General features: G+C 39.1%; 1 protein-coding gene and 1 long non-coding RNA gene across 9 annotated transcripts in view; both read left to right on the forward strand.

The window, feature by feature from the left end:
- The window catches only part of LOC109711691, a 44,950-nt gene extending 30,008 nt beyond the window's left edge, over nt 1-14,942 (forward strand). For 5 of the 8 annotated variants that reach the window (XM_020234847.1, XM_020234848.1, XM_020234849.1 and 2 more), the window contains 4 exons: nt 6,736-6,795; nt 6,873-6,965; nt 7,036-7,155; nt 14,133-14,942. In XM_020234847.1, coding sequence (XP_020090436.1) covers nt 6,736-6,795; nt 6,873-6,965; nt 7,036-7,155; nt 14,133-14,492 — 633 coding nt within the window. In that variant the 3' untranslated portion in view covers nt 14,493-14,942. Of the gene's footprint in view, nt 1-6,735; nt 6,796-6,872; nt 6,966-7,035; nt 7,156-12,557; nt 12,710-14,132 lie in introns of those variants that run through there. The other 3 variants (XM_020234854.1, XM_020234855.1, XM_020234850.1) reach the window with 3 other exon arrangements.
- Nucleotides 17,655-19,485, forward strand: LOC109711987. Its single transcript, XR_002216743.1, has 3 exons — nt 17,655-17,780; nt 18,139-18,283; nt 19,334-19,485. It is a non-coding gene; the product is annotated as an uncharacterized LOC109711987 (long non-coding RNA).

The raw sequence follows: 20,578 nt of genomic DNA on the forward strand, positions 1-20,578 counted from the left end.
CTCCTTCTTCTTCTTCTTCTTCTTCTCCTTCTAGAGAGAGAGAGAGAGAGTGTGAGTGTGTGTGTTGGAGGGAAATGAGAGAAAGAGAGAAGGGAAATCTCTCTTTTAGCCCCTCACTTGTAACAATATCCAAAAACCCCCTCTATTTCTCCATTTATGCATTGCCCAGACTGGGCAGATTTCGGGTGCGGGGACCGGTCCCTCTACGGGAGGACCGGTCCCCGAGAGCAGCCTTTCGCACAGAGCTCTCAGGCCAGCCCTTTCAGGCGTACGGGAACTGGTCTCTCCCACCAGGGATCGGTCCCCGAGAGCATGACTTTTGCGCAGAGGCCTCCTGCCTCTTTTCCAGCATACGGGGACCAGTCTCCTGTCAGGGACCGGTCCCCGAGAGAAAACTTCTGGCAGACTTCTTTCTGCCATTTTCCACACGTACGGGGACCGGTCTCTCCCGTCAGGGACCGGTCCCCGAGAGCACAATCTGCATTTGTGCAGATTTGCACTATCATGCTCTCCGAGGTCCTCTCAAATGCACTTTTTGCCTTTTTGACTCTTTCGGCCCTTCCGAAGCATACCAACACGACCCTTGGTCGATTTTAAACGAAGTCCAACTCTCGTATTTCGAGAATTCACTTCCTTCCACGAGTGATGTGTTGTTAAATTTTCTATTGAGAATACTGACACTGATAAGATTTGGTGCAATGTAGTGCCCATGGATGTGAGTCACCTATTGTTTAGTAGAACTTACCAATTTGATCAAGTAGCACTATACATGATGGTTGGGAGAATACTTGCATAGTCACGAAGAATAATAAGAAGGATAGACTAGTTCCCTAAATTACTTACCAAAGTCCAAGACTAAACTGGATGAATCCTGAAAGAAACTCTCCATTGATGAACAAAAAATGATGGTTTTCAACAAAAGCTAGTTCTCTAAAAATCTATTTGAGTCCCTAGTAATATATGTCCTTTTAGTAAAAGAAACTGCTGAGAACACTGAAGTTTCTTGAGCTATTCAGCCATTTCTAAATGAATTTTCTGACATTATGCTTGAGGAATTCCCTGATGGCCTTCCAGCAATAAGGGACATCAAACGCTGAATTAATCTTGCACTGGGTGTAAGCCTTCCATGCCTAGCTGGCTAGCACATTATAGGATGAGTCCAATGGAATATGAAGAGTTACATAGGCAGTTCTCTAAACTTTTGAAAAAAAGGTTACATTCAAGAGAGTATGAGCCCTGTTGCGGTTTTTGCCCTCTTTACACCAAAAAAGGATGGGACGTGGTGAATGTGCATTGGCAATCGAGCAGTTAACAACATCACGGTCAAGTATAGGTTTTCCATACCTAGGCTTGATAATATGCTTGATATGTTAAGAGGTGTGAAGATATTCTCTAAGATTGACCTGGAGATGAATGGAAGACGACGTTTACAACTAAAGAAGGATTATACGAGTGGCCGGTTTTGCTCTTTGGGCTACCCAATGCCCCGAGTATCTTCATGCCCACCATGAACCAAGTCTTGCGGCCATTCCCTGTGAAGTTCGTCGTAGTTTATTTCAACGACATTCTTATTTATAGCACAAATCCTGAAACTCATCTAGATTATTTAGGACGTGTTTCAAACTTTAAGAGATAACAACCTATACTTCAACCTTAAGAACTGTACTATTTTGAATAATAGCTTTACCTTCTTAGGATATGTGGTGTACATTGTGGGAATTAAGGTAGACCTTACCAAGATAGAGACAATATAGAGTTGGCCAATCCCTATGACCAAATTGAAATTCGAAGTTTCATGGACTTGCATCATTTATCAGTGTTTCATGCGAATTCTAGTTCATTAATTTCCCTAATAACTAAATGCTTAAAAGGGGGTAAATTTAGTTGGACGCCTGAAGCTGAAAAAAGTTTTTAATTGATTAAGTACAAACTTACAAAAGCCCTAGTACTTGTCTTGTCCGACTTCGAAAAGGTGTTAGAGGTCGACTGTGATGCCTCACATGGGTTGGAGGCCTGCTGTTTCAAAAGAAACGTCCTATAGCTTTCTTTAGTGAAAAGTTGAACGATGCACAAATGCGTTACTTATGATCTTGAATTTTACGCAATTGTGTAGATTTTGAGACATTGGTGACCCTACCTGATTCATTGAGAGTTTATTCTTAATTCGAATCATAATGCGTTCCGATATTTAAATTCTCAAAAAAACTTGAATAAAATGGCATGCCAAGTCGATCGCATTCCTACAAAAATACACTTTTCTTTTGTAGCATAAAAATGGCATTGCTAATTGTCTCGCTGATGCACTCACCCATAAGAGTTGTTTGCTTCTCACTTCTTCCTTACAGATTGTAGGATTTGAGGCGGTTAAAGCCCAATATCAAAATGACCCTTTCTTTGATCTTATCAGAGAAGAGTGTCTTTCCCCTAATAATGATTCATGATTACAGTTTAGAGGGTAGATATCTTTTTAGGAAATCAAAGTTGCCCATTCCTGAGGGATCATTGAGAGGGGCCTTGGTTTAGGATTTGCATGGTAGCGGGCTATGGGGACATTTCGAGAGAGACGAAATCTTTAAATTAGTTCAAGAGTGGTATTATTTGCCTAACATCAATGAGGACGTTGAAAAATTTCAGCGTTGTAAAACGTGTCAATCATTTGAAGAACAAACTCAAATGCCGACTTATATATTCCCCTACCCGTTCCCATTATTCCTTGGGAAGATGTTATCATGGGCCTACCCAAGACATCATGCCGAGTTGATTCAGTTTCAGTAGTTGATCATTTTACAAAAATCGCTCATTTTATTGTGTAAAAAAATTCTGATACATCGCATATAGCAAAACTATTTTTTAATGAAATTGTTCATATACATGGTATTCCTAAATCAATTACATCTAATAGAGACACATAATTTGTTAGTCGTTTTTGGAGAACTTTAACGTCAAAACCAGGAAGCAAACTGAATTTTAGTAGCCCATATCATCCACAAATTGATGGGTAGACAGCAATAGTAAATCGATATTTGGGTAATCTCATGTTTGCCTGGAGAAAAACCAACGCAATGAGATTTAATAACACCAAAAGTTGAATTTGCCTAAACAATTCCATAAACTGAACTATTGGAAAATCTCCTTTTGAAGCCTTATGCGGCTGTCCTATAGTCCACTTCCTTGATCGGGCACCTATATCCTGCTTTGGTAGAGTTAGTGCAACTACAGAATCTTAGACAGATCCAAGTGGTGCAACAATAGGTTCACGAGAGACTATGCAACTCCACTATCAAATACAAGAAGTCAATGGATCAACATCGCGGAGATATGACTTTTAATGAAAGGGATAGTGTCTCAGTCATTAAAGGAAAGAGTTTTCCGGCTAGAGGGTATAACAAGTTGAGCAGGAGGATGTACGGGCTATTCAAAATTCTGAAGAAGTTGGAGGCAAATGCCTATTGTTGATTTGATCGGCAACAACTTGTATGAGTATCATAGTGTGGCCCCTCCACTATCGATAATGATGGCTTGGCATCCTGTATTGACACGGAAACACCATCAAAAGGGTTGGAGGATATTTTGGATGCATGTGAGTGATGTAGGACAAAATATAGGGTCCTACATTTTTAGAGGGCTCCAAAATATAATTTATGATTTTGAAAGCATTTTGAAAATTTTAAAGTTTTTGAAATACTTTTTTAGAAATTTTCGTAATTAAAAAAATAAAAATTAAAAAATAGAAAAATTTTAAAAAATAGAAAAATAGAAAAGATAATCAGGACTCACTCCTGAATCGATCTCACTTCAGGACTGGACTCACTCCAGGGCGACGCATTCGTGAAGGAAAAAAAATTCATTGCCAAAGCATTTGTCTTCATTATAAATTCATAAATTCATATTCATCCTTCATACAAAAAAGTTTACGCCTTATTTATACTATTCTTAACCTTATCTATACATAATCAACTTAGAATTTAATCTTATCCTAAATAACCAACTAAAACAACCTTATCTCGAGATTAAAAAAAATGAAAACTAAAAATAAATACAGATAAAAGCAAATAAGAGGATATTTAAAAATCCTCATTTAACTAATGAAAAGATATATTCAACTAATCTAATCTATTTTAAAAAACACCGAACTAAATCTGTTTAATCCGATCAACATAGGTTTAGGCTTGTTTTGCATCATTCACTTCCGCTGCGCAGGATCTCGTCCTTGAGATTAGTTGGATTTGTAAGGAGATAGGAAACAACCAAGCGTGCAAAATAAAGTGATGCAGCCCAATGCCTGCATGTCGAACCAATTGTATCATATGCAGCCCAATGCTTGTATGTCGAACCACTTGTATCATCTGAGTTGCGGGTTTGATATTGAATTAGGAAGAACAACTGATAAGTTCATGAGATTTCGTGAGGTTTGACACCAATAAGAAACATGCTTTCGATACAATCTGAAGCTTTAGTATAGTGGACTCATATTGCTGCGGTAATAAGGGTAACTCGACCTATAATCTTACCTCTTCATCATGCTCATCTATATTAGCTTCATGATTTGACTGTGGATGCTCAAATTCTAACTCGGTCATATCTAGAACTTCTTTGCAATCGAATGATGTGGATAAAATTGGATCAGAATTATTGACTTCCAACTGTGCTATAGGTGGTGTACATTGTAGAGTAATTAGGTTCTTCAGTTGAACTTTTAGTTGGATCAATCGATACTCATCTCTGACCTTATCCATCCATGGAAAATCATCTTCAGCAATTTTAGCACCATCTTCTATATCTTTCAATTTTCTTCTTCTTCCAAAAAAATTATGTTAAAATCAAGATAAGATATTTGCTTTTGTCTATACCACCATCTCTAGTTGTCTAGTATTTCCATCCAAATATCATTTCTTTTTCTCTCAAAATATGACTTATGATCGTACAACCATTCATCAAACTCGATTCTTGTCATCTCGCATATTTCTTTTAAAGACTCGATATGAATTCCTTTTCTTCTACCATACTTTTGAAAAATATTTTTAAGACATTCTTTGCATCCATAATATTTTTTCCTTTTTTTCTTTTACACACTCTTCTTTCAACTTTTTTTTTTTTTTTCATTCTACTCTTTTTATAATACTTTTTCTCACCTTTTTTTTTTTTTTTCAATTTTCACCTTATTTTCGTCCACAAGCCCAAAACTTTTGACGAAATAGAACCGTCAAATAGCATAGGCTTTGATACTAGATCTGATGTGGGACAAAATATAGGATCCTACGTATTTAGAGGGCTCCAAAATATAATTTGCGATTTTGAAAGCATTCTGAAAATTTGAAAATTTTTGAAATACTTTTTAGAAATTTTCTTAATTAAAAAATAAAAATTAAAGAAATAGAAAAAATTTAAAAAATAGAAAAAAGAAAAGATAATCAGGACTCACTCCTGAACCGAACTTACTTCGGGACTGGATTCACTTCAGGGCGACGCATTCGTGAAGGAAAAAAAGACATCATTGCCAAAACATTTGTCTTCATTATAAATTCATAAATTCATATTCATCTCCCATGCAAAGAAATCTTATGCCTTATTTATACTATTCTTAACCTTATCTATACATAACCAACTTAGAATTTAATCTTATCCTAAATAACCAACTAAAACAACTTTATCTAGAGATTAACAAAAAAATGAAAACTTAAAATAAATATAGATAAAACAAAATAAGAGAATATCTAAAAATCCTCATTTAACTAACGAAAAGATATTTTAAACTAATCTAATCTAATTTAAAAAATGATGAACTAAATCAGTTTAATCCGATCAACATAGGTTCACGTCTGTTCTGCGTCAGCGAGTTTGCAACACACACTGTTGAAGCTTGGTATGCTAGTGCGGACGTCCATTAACTGGTAGTAGCTCACTTTTTGAGATGAGAGTTGCGCCAACTTCTTGAGAACTTGTCGTTGTTATATCATATATTGAATGTTTATCATTATCGTATTATTGTGTCAATTCGATTTTAATTTTTTTGCTTTGCTGAAAATTTTCTTGCTTCCCTACATTAATTGTAGTAAACTTCTCTAGAATTGATAAACTGAACTTAGTTTATTTCAAGGAATTGTAACAATCAAGAACAAACTTGAAAATTCAGGTTTTGCAACCCTTGGTTTGCATCATTAAGATTTTTGCACTAAAATGATTTTGAAAGAGTATTAGGACTTTATAAATATTAAATAATGAGGGCGTAATAACTTGGGCAAAATGCTCATCCCATTGAAAAAGAGTATTAAGGCAGTTGAACAGCCTAATGACTAGTGCAAGTGTGGAACACTATTATCTAACAGAGAGAGAATGCTGAGTTCACATTATTTTGGAAGAACTGGCCAACTAGTGTTTCTACTTTCTTGCACGTTGGATTCACATAGAGATCTGCATGTGTCCAATATAATGGATGCCTTGATGCATGTCATGTTGAAAATGCATCTTGATGTGCTCATGTGAAGATCTCAATACAAGGACGTGCAATAAAGTGGACGCACCAGTTAGCTAGTGCTTTTGAAAGCACCTTATAATAACACTATGCAGTATATTTTGACAGCTAGTGTTTCTCCTATATGAAGTATATTTTGATAGGTATAAATTGGCGAACATGCATGTATCCTATTCACAACGTTGTCGAACATCCTGTTTGCTACTTCATTTGATTGCTTTGAAGGTCATGTGCTGAAACTTTTGGTTTTTAAAATCTATCAGGCCTATTTAGCATATGGATTTCCTCGAAGTGACATCAAGCTCTTTTCTCTAATGCAAAAGGTTTGACCAAATGGCTTAGCAATCTCATTCTACTTTGCTTAAACGTGTATATTTACGGAATAATGTGAATAACGCAGGCCTGTTATACAGTTGGTGGGCAGTCATTCAGTGCAGCTGATATTGAATTTGTCATTTTAAAGATGAAAGCTCCAACGCATCGTCCACAACTTGTGCGCATTTCTACATTTTTTGTGCATTTGATTTTATTATCATGTTCCTTATTATTCATCATGTTTTTAGGCTTTAATTTTGGCTCTTCAAAAGTTTAAGATCACTGAGGAGCACAGGAAGTATTCAATTGACAATCCTGAGCCCCTGATATTATTCGCCCTTAGCTGTGGGATGTTTTCTTCACCTGCGGTAAGTATATTCTTTTATAAGTTCCGTGAAATTACGTAATTTGTCGTTATTGTGGTACAAGTTAGAACAGCTGTACCAAAGATTAATTTAATAGTAGAACAAACTTTAATACATTAAAATCATTCCTTTTGGGCCATTAATGTTAACCAAATTTTGTTTATTAACATTGTTCTACATTGAAAGAAAAGCAAAAGTGCCTAGTCCTCTAGTGTTGTATTGATGAGAATAAATAGTATACAGATCAACATATTATAGTAATATTATAACCGAAGATACCATTAACCGGAGATACCATATAGTCCTACACTATAAGGCAATAAATAATACAATACTAAATATATCATAGCATACTAAAATATATCGTAACATCCCCCCGCAAGCTAAGCATCCATTGGTTAGATGCAAAGATCAATCCGTAGCAAGGAGAACTGAGAAGGGGACGAGTTTGGTGAAGATGTACGCAAGTTGCTTATTAGAAGATATATGAACTAAGTCTAAATCACTGGATTGGACTTTTCCCGCAAGAACTGATGATTAAGCTCAATATGCTTCGTACAAGCATGGAGAACAGGATTGGCAGCAAGATATGTAGTGCTAAGATTATCACAACAGATGCAAATAGACAGCCATAAGGAAACACCAAGATCACGAAGCAGATGACAGATCCAAACCGTCTCGGCAAGCATTTAAACGGCAGCTCTATACTCCGCCTCAAAATTAGAACGAGAGATAGTAGGTTGTTTCTTAGCCGACCACGAAATAAGATTAGGCCCAAGAAATATGCAATACCTGGAAGTAGACCAATGTGTATCTAGACAACCAGACCAATCAGTGCCTGGAAAAGCGACCAGTGGAGGATTGACACAACGAGAGATAGGAATGCCATATGACAGTGTGCCCCGAATATAATGGAGAAGACGTTTGACCGCTTGCTTGTGAGGCTTACGAGGTGCATGAAGATATTGAGCAGCCGAATTGACAGTGTACGAAATATAGGGTCGTGTGAAAGTAAGATATTGTAAAACACCAACCATCCACCGATAGATGTAGGGATCCTCATGAAGGCGCACCTCATGAGACGAAAGATGTGTGGTCGAAGACGGAAGAGTAGAGATAATAGGTTTACTGTCAAGAAAACCCATGACACACAAGCAGTTGATGTGCATATTTTTTTTGAGTCAGATAAAGACCAGAAGAAAAGCAGTTGACCTCAATACCCAAAAAGCGTAATGTAGCGGTCCTAAGTCCTTCATGGTAAATTCTCGTTGCAAGGTGCCTATAAACGCTTCCAAGAGAGAAGACGAGCTTTCGGCAACAATAATATCGTCGACATATAAAAGAAGAACAATAGTGGCAGAAGAGGAGTGATAGATAAACATCGAGGGATCAGCAGTGCTGCCAATAAAACCTACTTCAGAGAGAAAACAAGTAAAATGCTGAAACCAAGTCCGAGGCGCCTGCTTGTGACCATAGATCTCTTTATGTAGTCGGCAAACATGATGAGTAAAAGAAGGATGGACAAAACTCGGTAGTTGCCGCATATGAACTTCCTCAGAAAGAGAGCCATGAAGAAAAGCGTTCTTTACATCAAGTTGCTGAAGTGGCCACTTAGATGAGAATGCAATAGAAAGAACCGTACAAATAGTAGTCGGCTTGTCGATTGGAGAAAAGTTCTCATCAAAGTCAATACCGTGTTGCTGTTTGTAGCCTCGAGCCACTAGGCAGGCTTTGCTTAACTTTGTATACCCACTTACAGTCGATAAGGTTTACAGAGAAGGGAGGAGGAACAAGGTCCCAAGTAGAGTTAGACAATAAAGCATCAAACTCCTTAACTATAGCTGCACGCCAACCTGCATCCCGAGAAGCCTCAGCAAAAGAGTTAGGCTCGATAGGAAGAATAGGACTTTCAGAAGACAGGAATGTGGTAGACTCAGACAAACCCTTTGTCATGGACCGGGTAATTATAGAGTGGGTACGGGAAGGTAACAGAGAGTAAATAGGTAAAGCGGCAGAGGGCACAATTGGTAGGGCAGCAGTAGCAGGTGGAAAGGAAGATGGAGGTTCAGATTGTGAATGGTGTCGGATCAATAGGAGAAGTGGGTTCAATAGAGGATGTATTCCAGTCTAGTATTAACCCATAGTCTAGGTTGACCAGCAACAAAGGCTTCATTCTCATTGCGAACCTGTCTAGCAGTATTATTCAAGGTGGTAGGAAAGTGAAATAATAATTCTGACATTGAAACAGACTGAGGATCGACATTATGAGACGAAGTACTACAACCATCAGCAGTAGGGGAGTAGATAAAATAAAAACTAGAGATAGGATCAACAATAGATGGACTCTTTCATCCATTAATGAAGAACTAGAAAGAAAATTTTGAAACATATGAAAATTAGAAATAGTAGAATCCGGTGCTGAAGAGGCGAAAAATTTTGAAAGACATGAATAAGGAAACACCTTTTATACAAGGGTAATATGTCGAGAAATGAAAATTTTACCAATGCTCGGGTAGAGGCAACGAAAACCTTTATGCTAAGAAGAGAGTCCCAAGAAAACACAAGGAAGCGATCGCGGGGAGAGCTTGTGAGCAGTAATGTCCTATAGATCTAGATAACACAAACATCCAAACACTCGGACAAGTTGCAAGTTTGAAGGAACACAACCATGCAAAACAGTGTAAGGCGATTTTCCTTTCAAAATAAGTAAGAGGAGTACGATTCACAAGAAAAATAGTAGTTTGAATAGCATCAGTCTAGAAACGAGGAGGCAAGCAAGCTTGAAAAAGCAAACTTCTAACAACATTAGACAAGTGTCTATGCTTCCTCTTGGCGATGCTATTTTGTTGTGGTGTGTGAACAAGAAAACCTGTTAATAATCCCATTTTGCGAACAAAGAGTGATTTTTTTTTTTTCGTTTACATATTCTTTTCCATTGCCAAATTGAAAAATTTTAATTCTGCTATGAAAGATGTTTTCAACCGTTGTCTTAAAACTCTAGAAATTTGTCAAAAACCTCATGCTTAGATTTCAAAAGATAACAAGAATATCTAGTGTAATCATCGACAAAATAATATAATATTTATAACCAAAAACAGAATGAACTGGTGATTGCCAAACATCAGAATGAACAATTTGAAAAGAAAAAGTAAACTGACATTCAGAATCATGAAAAGGAAGTTTAACATGTTTGCCCTTATTAGAAGCATTGCAAACAGATAATTTAATTGCCGAGGTATTATCAGAAAGACTTGATTGTCGTGAATAAATTTAGAAAGAACAGGAAGACTAGAATGACCTAACCGTCTATGCCAAATATCTCTACTAAACCTAGATGCAACAAGAGCTAACTGTTGCTTATTCCCTATACTCGCAACTTTAGAAGAAATTGGATAGAGTGATGTTCCCAAATTACGACATCTGAGAAGCTCCTTTCTTGTTTCTTTGTCCTTCATAGAAAACCAGAAGAGTCAAACTCAAAAGAAGAATTATGATCATGGCAGAATTGACAAACAGAAAATAAATTTCTTTTAATAGAGGGAACAACAAGAACGTTTTTGAGAGCAATGGAGTTGGAAGACGTATTCAAATATGTTTCACCTGTCTGAGTAATATTAAATAGCCATTACCAACAAAATTTTTTTCTTGCCTAATATAAGGCTTAGAAGATGAGAGAATACCGGAGTTAGCCGTCATATGATTGGATGCTTTAGTGTCTGGATACCATACTTCTTCACCATGCTTATGAAGGTTCATAGCAGCAAAAGTCACCAGGCTCATGAAGGTTCATAGCAGCAAAAGTTTGGGAAATTTTATCGGCAACAAAAGTGTGATTGAAGCGTTGCTTGTACTAAAAGCAGAATTATTGAATTTTCCACAGATCTGACACTGTGCCAGACCATGGAATATATAGATGTTGGTTTGGTTGAGTAGTATTAGATTGAGGATGTGGGTAGTGTCCAGGAGGTTGGTGATCGGGGTATGAATTGTGTCTACGACGCTATCCTCGACCTTTGCGATATCTACCTCCACGACCGCCACGAGCACCTCGTATGCGGTTTGCATAAAGTGCTTTTGCATCAATGGTGGGAGTAGCAGATGGTGTCATCAAGCTGGCACGACGATGAACTTCTCTTTCATCTTGCATTAAAAGTGGACGGAGTTGTTCGTAGGCAGGCTTTGTCCCTGTGCATATTTAGCACACTGACAAAACCTATATATTCTTCGGACAAGCCTAGAAGAATAGTTATGACCAAATTATGATTTGACTCGATTTCGCCAATTGACTGAAGAGCATCTCGGATTGACTTAATCTTTTGCATATATTCACTCATGCCCATTGATCCTTTCTTAGTACTTCGTAATTATGACTTTAGGGGAAAAGCAGCAGAAGCAGTTTTGTCAAGAAAATATGCCTTAATAATTTTCCGAGTATCATCGGCTGTTTAGGTGAACTAAATGTAACCTTCTGTAATATGCTAAGAGACAAAGTAGCACTAGTCCAGGAAAGAATGGTGGTGTCAACTTTCTTCCAAACTAAATAATCCGGATTTACAGTTATCTTTTTTTTCAGCAGTCTCAATTGTCTGAGAAGAAATAATACCTGATCCATCCACATGCATAGTCACACCAAAACTCTCTAAAATATTTAGAAACATTTGTTTCACAGTAGATATGTAGAATCAGTGAATTCTAAAGATATGGGGGTTTTAATGTTAACAACCGGTACAGACGATATAGAGGAAGACATGTTTGCCACCGTAAAAAGAATTCCACCATAAAAGAGGTTAGAAAAACGAACTAGAGATGACCAATTCAGGATTTCAGATTGGAAAAAGAAGAACCAGGCTTCCAGAAGAACAAGCTGCACTAGAGTATCACCTAGCGCACCAGAGAGTAACAGAGCGGCACCAAAAAGGACCGAGTGGCGACAGAACATCAAAAAAAAATCACCAATGGAAGAAGGTGAGGTTTGTGGTGGATGGTCCTAATTAGAGATCCCACTCTGATACCATGAAAGAAAGGCAAAAGAGCATAGCCCTCTAGGGTTGCATTGATGAGAATAAATAGTGTACAGATCAACCTATTGTAGTAATATTACAACCGGAGATATCATAACCGGATATACCATATAACCGGAGATATCATATAGTCCTACACTATATAAGGCAACAAATAATACAATACTTAATACATCCTAGCATACTAAAATATATCGTAACATACATAATGCTTTATTCCTTTATATTGAATACAATGGAAGTTTGAAAACTAGCAGCCACATTAGCATCTCCTTGAAGTCTTACTCAAATTTGCATATAGGTTTATGTATGCTTATTTCAATATTTTTTGTTCATCAGATTTCTATAATGAAAATATTGGTTTTCCCATCATGTACTCTAAAGGTGTGTTTGCTTCGCAATGAGAATAGGAACCTGAAATGAAAGCAGAATGACATGGAATCAAGATGGGAATCAATGACCAACTCTGTCAGCGCATGTAGTTCTCACTGTAAAGAATATTAATCCATAAATGGAAACGAGAGTTCTGTGTTGTATATAATGCGCAAGGAGCTCTACCTATTAGTTTAAGGCCTTGTTGGGATGTTGGAATCAGATATTCATTGATAACTTATATGGTATGAAGATTTTCTTGTGTGATTTTCTCGTGACATTTAATATTTGATAGGATAACCTATTTCACTTACGAGGAAATTTATCTTATTATGATAAAATGACTTGAAGGCCGAATATGGTATCCATCTAGACATTTGGTCACATTTAACTCCCAAGTACCGTGTCCTATTTGAATAGATCGAAGCGATACGCCGAATAAGATATTTGTGCTTCCAAATAATGCCTAAGCTTTTTGGCTGGGTTTGAACTTTGAACCCTTTTACATGGTATCAAATCTTTGGTGCACACCTTTCTTGATTTTGGGCCGGTGGTTTAGTATCGTGTGTTAGTAGCGTTTAGCATATGGATTTTGTTTGGTTCACTGACATGCTCGTGGGTTTCACTCGTGCCTCTTGTACAGCTCCTAGCATGCGGTTTAGGTTTATGTCACGCACTAGTAGTGCCTGGCACTTGGAATTTTGTTGGACCTCATTGTGTTTGTGTCACAAGCTGTTGGAGCACCAAGCACCTGCCAACTGGGTTTTTATGAATATTATGCTCCATTTGGAAGGCGAAATAGGTTTTTTAGCGATATCCTATTTGGTATGAGGATTTTCTGTTGTGATTAAAAGCTTGAAGTGGGGTCAAATGTCTAGAATGAAATTGCATATCCGCCCTACAAGTCATTTTTTTGGAAATATAAATCGCCTCATAGGTGAGGATATGCTATCATACCAAATTATAGATGTCAAGACCTTGCAAGGAGCAAAAATCAAACTCCTACCTTCGAATTACACACAAAATTTTCATAGTAAGTTATAATCAAATAACTTATTCAAACATCCAAACAAGGCCTTAGTCGCATATTGGATAGAATACAAGAATCCTTCCATGCATATAGTGTGGGAGGGTTTCTCCACTATCAATTTAAGATTTTGGGTTATTTCAAGTGCCTTAACACTCACTTCTATCTTCTTATCTGTATTTAGTATAAAAGGATTTGATATTTTCCTGTTCAAACTTGAGATGGAAATCGGAGGAAGATTGCCTCCGACCAAAAGGTTGGAAAGGGGCCGAGTCATTCCAATTTGTAATCTGAGGCTAAAACTTGAAAATCAAAGCATGCCCTAAATTTATCGGCCTCAGGATCCACATTGCTTATAGATAATACTAGCTAGTTTAGATTCACCCAAGGAACCCAATGCACACACCGACATTCTTAGAAACTCGATAAATACGAGTCAGCCACTTTTAACTGAAAATTTGTACTAGAATTCAGAAAGAATCATAACCACGTAGATGCAAAATTTTAAGATTCATGTAGCAGGATTTTCGTTCTCAGAATCTTAATCTATGATCATGCAGGTAAAGATATTCTCCGCCAAGAATGTTCATGACGAGCTTCAGAATTCGATGAGGGACTATATTCGCGCATCAATTGGGATAAGTGAAAAAGGGAAGCTGTTAGTGCCGAAGCTGCTGCACGGTTTTGCAAAGGGTGTGGTGGAGGACTCGATGCTTGTCGATTGGATCTGCCGATACCTTTGCCCTGACCAAATTGCAATAATTCGCAATTCGGCTAGCTTACAGCGCAAGCATAGGCTCCTGGGTGTCCGCAGTTTTAACACCATACCCTTCAATTCGAGGTTTCGTTACCTCTTTTTGCCCGACAACTCCTTCGAGAGCTCTTCAAAATGTGGTGAGAATGGACTGTTTTGTAATTGAATGCGCATATTCTAAGCTGTATGACACATGCGCTTGATTTATTAACAAGTGACCTAGTGCTTTTGGAAAGCGGGAGGAGATGAACCTTAGCTTAATGATGGTGCAATTGGTGGCAACTTCCACTTGTAGATCTTGTGCATCTTGATGAAGCCAATATGTTCACAGAATAGAACAACTATGTGGTTTAGCTCTTTGTAACATTTGGAAGAGAAGGATACACAGTACTATCATGGATTGAGTTCACGCTCCGCTATCGCTGATTATATACTTTTTTTTTAATTTACATTGGCACTTTTTGTAAGATAGTCAACATATAAACCGTGCATCCAATAAAGGAGAGAGCAATTGTTTGGTATGATGTGAAAAATCTTCCTGAGTTAATGCTGCTATGAGAGAGAAGGTTTCTGTATAGATGATTAAATTTTTTATGCTATCATTGTTTTCTTTTCCCATTTTGGAAGGTACAATGTATTATTGCTTGACAGGATTCATTAACTTGTGTGAACTAGTTAAGGAAGTATTATTACTAAATTATTATAATTAAAATCAATATATATATATATATATATATATATTGATTTTAATTACTTATTACAGTTTGATACATTGTGTTCTTTTCATTTCCCTCTAGTTCCCTAAGCTAGGCTGCCATAGGGTATTGCTACCTTGGTCTCTGGGTAGGGCGCTATCTACTGAACTACGCTCTTTTCTCGCGACGCCGCGCCGCTTACGTGCGAACCTGTAATATCCAAAACAACGTGGGGTGAGAACCAACTCCATGATTCCCAGTGGGTACGGCCACCCAAGGGAAAAATTCGACCAAAAGGTCCAAGGAGGCACTGCAATCATGTTAGTCCAAAAAATCTATAGATATATATATCATAATGTTATTATGCAACTAACAGATAACATGTCTCGAAACGTGCAATATGAATATTATACAATTCTACACAATTAAGCAACCATTCAGCAGATCTATTGATTCTACATTAACTCTGCTAATCTTAGCTCATGTTAATTGACTCTAAGGTTTCTACTACCTTAGTTCACCACAACCCAAGTTCACCTTGCTTCTAAGGTTTCTATTACCTTAACTCTTACCTTTCTCACTAGCTTTCAAGGTTTCTATTAACCTAATCAAGCTAACCACTCGACTCGGCCTCGAGTCAATCATCCGCGGATAGTCCGCGCACTGGACGCCCTCTAAGACTTAACCAGCTGGCGGCGAAGTCGTCGCACGCGCCGAACACTGGTTCAAGTCCCTTGACTTGGCCATCTGGCGGCGAACGAATCGCACCTCACNAACCAGCTGGCGGCGAAGTCGTCGCACGCGCCGAACACTGGTTCAAGTCCCTTGACTTGGCCATCTGGCGGCGAACGAATCGCACCTCACCCAACAATAGCTCAAGTCGATCTGGCGGCATAATCCACAAGCTGGCTTAACCATCCGGCGGCGAAATCGTCGCACACGCCACGACAATGGTTCAAGCCCCGGGTGGTGATCTCTGCGCGCTCATCCCCAATCCATCCTTAGTATCAACCTCGGCGGCGAAATCGTCGCACACGCCCTAGCCTTGATACCAAGGTTAGCATAGCACAAGTCCTGGGATTCCGGAATCCACTTCCACAGGTCGAGGGTCCATAGCCAACCCTATGCTGTCGACCTAAAACATCCTAGTGGTTGCTACCACTATACTCAACAACCTAGGGTCAATGCCACTCTAGGTTTACTATTCCACAGCCTAGGTTATAAAACTCTAGGTTTACTAGTTCAACCCATGTTCACGGACACTAGGTTCCACATCACTATGTCCGACCTATGTTTAATAACACTAGGTTGGATGCCACTCGATCTATTTGATTCTAGGTCTACTCATGACCTATGTTCTTTAACACTAAGTTAGATGCCACTCGATATATTCACAAGCTAGTTGTCCAATTAAGCATTCTACTCATTCTAGAGTTATCAACATGCATTTCATTCTTATTCACATACATATATAATCTATTATATGCATCTACTTAGCATTTACATCATATCATTATTATCATGCATTGTTTAGCTACTTGTATCATACTATAACATGCATCATCTAGCATTATGTAACTTGCATCTTATCATTACGCATTTCTACTTGGCATTTATATTAACATGCATCATTTTTATGCTTCATTTACATCTATATGCATCAACATGGATTCTTAGTCTTTCTTAGACATAAAGGCGACTCAGTCGCTTCGGTAAGCACAACCCACCTTAACACGCGTTCCGATTGCTTGTCGACACTTGCAATCGGCCTCCCGCGGCACCCGGCACCCGTTTGGGCCCGTTCTCACCGTTGCACTCTGGGAGCGCTCCGCTTCGCCGCTTCAAGTGCAGAATCTCTTTGGTTATGCGCCACGGTGCTCAAAATCCATTTCCAAGATTTTATGACGTCGCCTCGGCCCTCCCGGCGGACCCGAAGCCTAAACGTCCGATTCTTCAATATCCTTGTAACGGCTCGACGGATCGCTGAAGCGACTTCGCCAACGCATTTGTAGACCTAGCAATTAGGTTTACAGAGGGTCAAATGAGATCAAACCCTCATATTGTAAGATATCGAATTTCGACGATATTAGCTAACCTTGGCCAAATGGGCCAAAGTGGGCGATTAAATGAATTGGATAAGTTCCATTCGGTGTTTCGACATGTTTGGAAGAGTAAAAATGAGTTCCAAAGGTGTTGGATTGGTTTTAGCGTTGCTCGGTGCGAAAAGAAACCGAAACAGCTTAAGAAACAGCATTCTGTGAGTGCTGTACCGGTACAGGCTGGTGGCTGTACCGGTACAACCATCGCGGAACAGTGCTCCGATGGCTGTACCGGTACAAGGCGCTTGTACCGGTACAAAACCCGCGCGACCGAGCAACCCGAGCCTCGGGTTTGCTCTCTGTTTCGCTGTTGCGCAGGGCTTGTACCGGTACAAGAAACCGTGTACCGGTACAAGGGCGCGGCAGCAGTGGGTTAAGTTGCAAAATCTGTTAAAAGGAGGGCTTTTTAGCATTTTGTTACAATAGAGGTTATATCCCTCTTACTCTCAGCTCTCTCCTCTTTCACTCTCCCCAGCTCACTCTCTCTCTAGCTCTCTCTCTCTCTAACCGAATAGAAGGAGAAGAAGGAGAAAAGGAAAAAGAGAGGAAAAAGAAGGAAAAAGAGAGGAAGGAAAGGAAGGAGAAGAAGGAGAAGAAGGCTTGGAAGCTCTTCTTCATCTCATTCTTGGCTTAGGGCTTGCTTTGGAGCAAACCCTAGAGGTAAGCCTTAACCCTAGTTTTGGATTTCTAGGGTTTGGATGGGTTTTGTTGCTTTTAATGGTTCAAATGGAACCTAATGAGTTTAGAGATGATGGATCTAGCTCACATTGAGGCTAGCATCCATGGTTTTCCTCATAGATGCTAAACCTAGGTTTTAGAAAGGGTTATGTTGCTTAAGAATGGTTTAAATGGAAACCATTGAAGCTTAAGAGAAGGTTCAATCCCAAATTTGGAGCTTGAAACCATGATTTCTCTATTGTTGCTAAACCTAGGGTTAGATTTGGGGTTTTTGGAAATATAAGGGTTTGATCTCTTTTGAGGGGTTAGAAACCTAATTGCTATGCTTATAAACGCGTAGGCGAAGACGGTTCGTCGATCCGACAAGTGGGTGCGAAGATATCGCCATTTGTTGTGCTAAGGGGTTAAAGCTAACCCAACAAAAATTAAGCGGCGACAAGACTAGCACGAGAACGCGTCTCGGAGTGTTTTCGGCATCACCCAAGGTGGGGGAGTGCCATCCCGAAGTCATCGGGCAACCTTCTATGTCTAAGTTTAAAGTTGATCTATTGCATCTTGCTTATGTTCATATAGGGTTAGAAAATGATTATTGTTGCTTATACTTGCATGCTAGTAGTTCAATAAATATATTTTGCTTGGTTGGTTATGATCTAGTATGCATGATGATTGTTGATGAAAACTACATGTTGAGAATCTAGACCCTATATGAGATGATTAATGTTTATGTTGCTAAAGAACTAGTATGATGAAACTAGTGTTAATAATGAGTCAAAATTGATGAGTGGCATCTAGTTTAGAAAACTATGACAAGTGGCATCTAGTTAGAAAAACTATGATGATTGACATTGATGATGTTTCCTTGAGATGATCACATTAGTGTAGTTGAGACACTATGAGATTGGGTACAAGTATACCTTGATTCCATGATGATATTACCCTCAAAGGGGTTGTTGCTGTTGCTCGTGAGATGATCTTGCTCACATTGCCTGTCTGCGCTTGGTGGGGTCGCTCCCCTCAAGTTGTGCGCTCCGGAGTTTGGTCACTAGAGAGGCAGCCCTGCTTGCTGCTCGGATAGCCGCTTGTTATCCGCAGGCGTACTCGGGGATAGTCCAGCTCGACATCCCTAGGAGATTGATATGTGAGTCTTGCTTGTGGACCTCGTGTTCACTTGGAGATTGGGTTACCTATTGAGTCCTACCCATGATTGATGTTCATAGTAGCTATTCATTGTTCATATCAGCTTACTTGCTTACCTAGTAGCATATTCTATAGTTACTATGATAGCTGTTGTAGATGTTGATAGTTGCTTACTTACCCAGCTTGTTTATTGTTCATGCATTCATGATTCCAGATTGAGGCATAGCTTGATATAGTTGTTTACCTACCGCTTTTTGTTTAGTTCAGTTTTATATGTATATTGCATATATATCTCTCTATGCCTGCTTGAGACCTAGTGGGTAGATCGGCGGAGTCGGCGGCCGAACCCACTGGGAACTATTCGTAGTTCTCACTCCCGTGTGGTTTTGGGAGTACAGGTACACAGGACAGCGGGCCTTCGTCGATGGATCGCGGTAAGGGCATAGCGCCCTAGCTTTGATAGATAGCTTCCTTCACCTACTTGCATTAGCTCTATACCCTGTACTTTTGGTTATGCTTTGAGAGTAGATGATGTATAGGGTGAGGTTTTGGAGAGTTTATGATGTATATTCATTTGGAAAAAGAATGCAAGTTGTATTAAATGTTTAAAGTTTAAATGATATCGAAAGAGGTTTGATGTTTCAAATATGTGTAAATAGTTAAGTTTCTCTCTTTTGTATACTTGTATGATTTTACTTGTATCGCTTGCTCTAGTTGGTTATAGCACTGTTTGTGCTTTCGTTTCGTTGTTGATTGTGTATGAATGCAAGTTGTTTTCTTGGGGACTTGTTGTACACAATCCGATGCTTAGCCTTGGGCGGACAGGGGAGACTCTGTCCGTTCGGCGGTCGCGCACGCCGCCCTCGAATCGGACCAAATTGGTACCGTTTTCGGGTGGTGCGGTCTGGGGCGTGACACATATATAGCAAAACCCTATTTTGGAGCCCTAGAATACAACTAAGTAAAACTCCATCATTAGACCTCTAGATTCTAGCATTTACCACCTAATTAGCATGCTAGGATACCAATTAAACCATTTCTAGAGATCAAAACCATTTATCTAGGGATCTACCATGAGAGGCTAAGATGCTTACCTCTCCAAAGCTTGCTCCAAGGTGAGGAAGAAGATGGAGGTGATGAAAACCCCCTCCTTGATCTTCTTCTCCTTCTTATTCTTCCTCTTCTTCTTCTTCTTCTTTCTCTTCTTCTTCTCCTCTTCTTTTTCGTTTAGAGAGAGTGAGGGAGAGAGAAACATGAGGGAGTGAGAGGAATGAGAGAAAGAGAGAGAGAAAGTGCTCTCTTAACCCCCTCTCATATTGTAACATTTCCAAATAAGCCCCCCCCTCCCAACTCTTCTAACCTCGCAGCAATCCGAACTGGGCGTTTTTCGCGGTTGGGACCGGTCCCAGGCAGTGAGAGACCGGTCCCCGAAAGACCAGAATTCCAGCATTTTTAGGACTTAGCCAAATTTCAGCCTTTTTCGTTTTCGGGGTCCGTTTTCGCTCGTTTTCGTTCGTTTGACCTCCGATTCGTCTCAAATCAAACAGAGACTCTCCAAACATGTCCTCGAGCGTATTTTCCTCATCTTTTCATCCACGCTAATGCCGGATTTAGCTCACGGCCCAACATAGCTTTTTGGGTCC

The sequence above is a fragment of the Ananas comosus genome, linkage group 6 (genome assembly GCF_001540865.1).
Source record: "Ananas comosus cultivar F153 linkage group 6, ASM154086v1, whole genome shotgun sequence".
Taxonomy (NCBI): Eukaryota; Viridiplantae; Streptophyta; class Magnoliopsida; order Poales; family Bromeliaceae; genus Ananas; species Ananas comosus.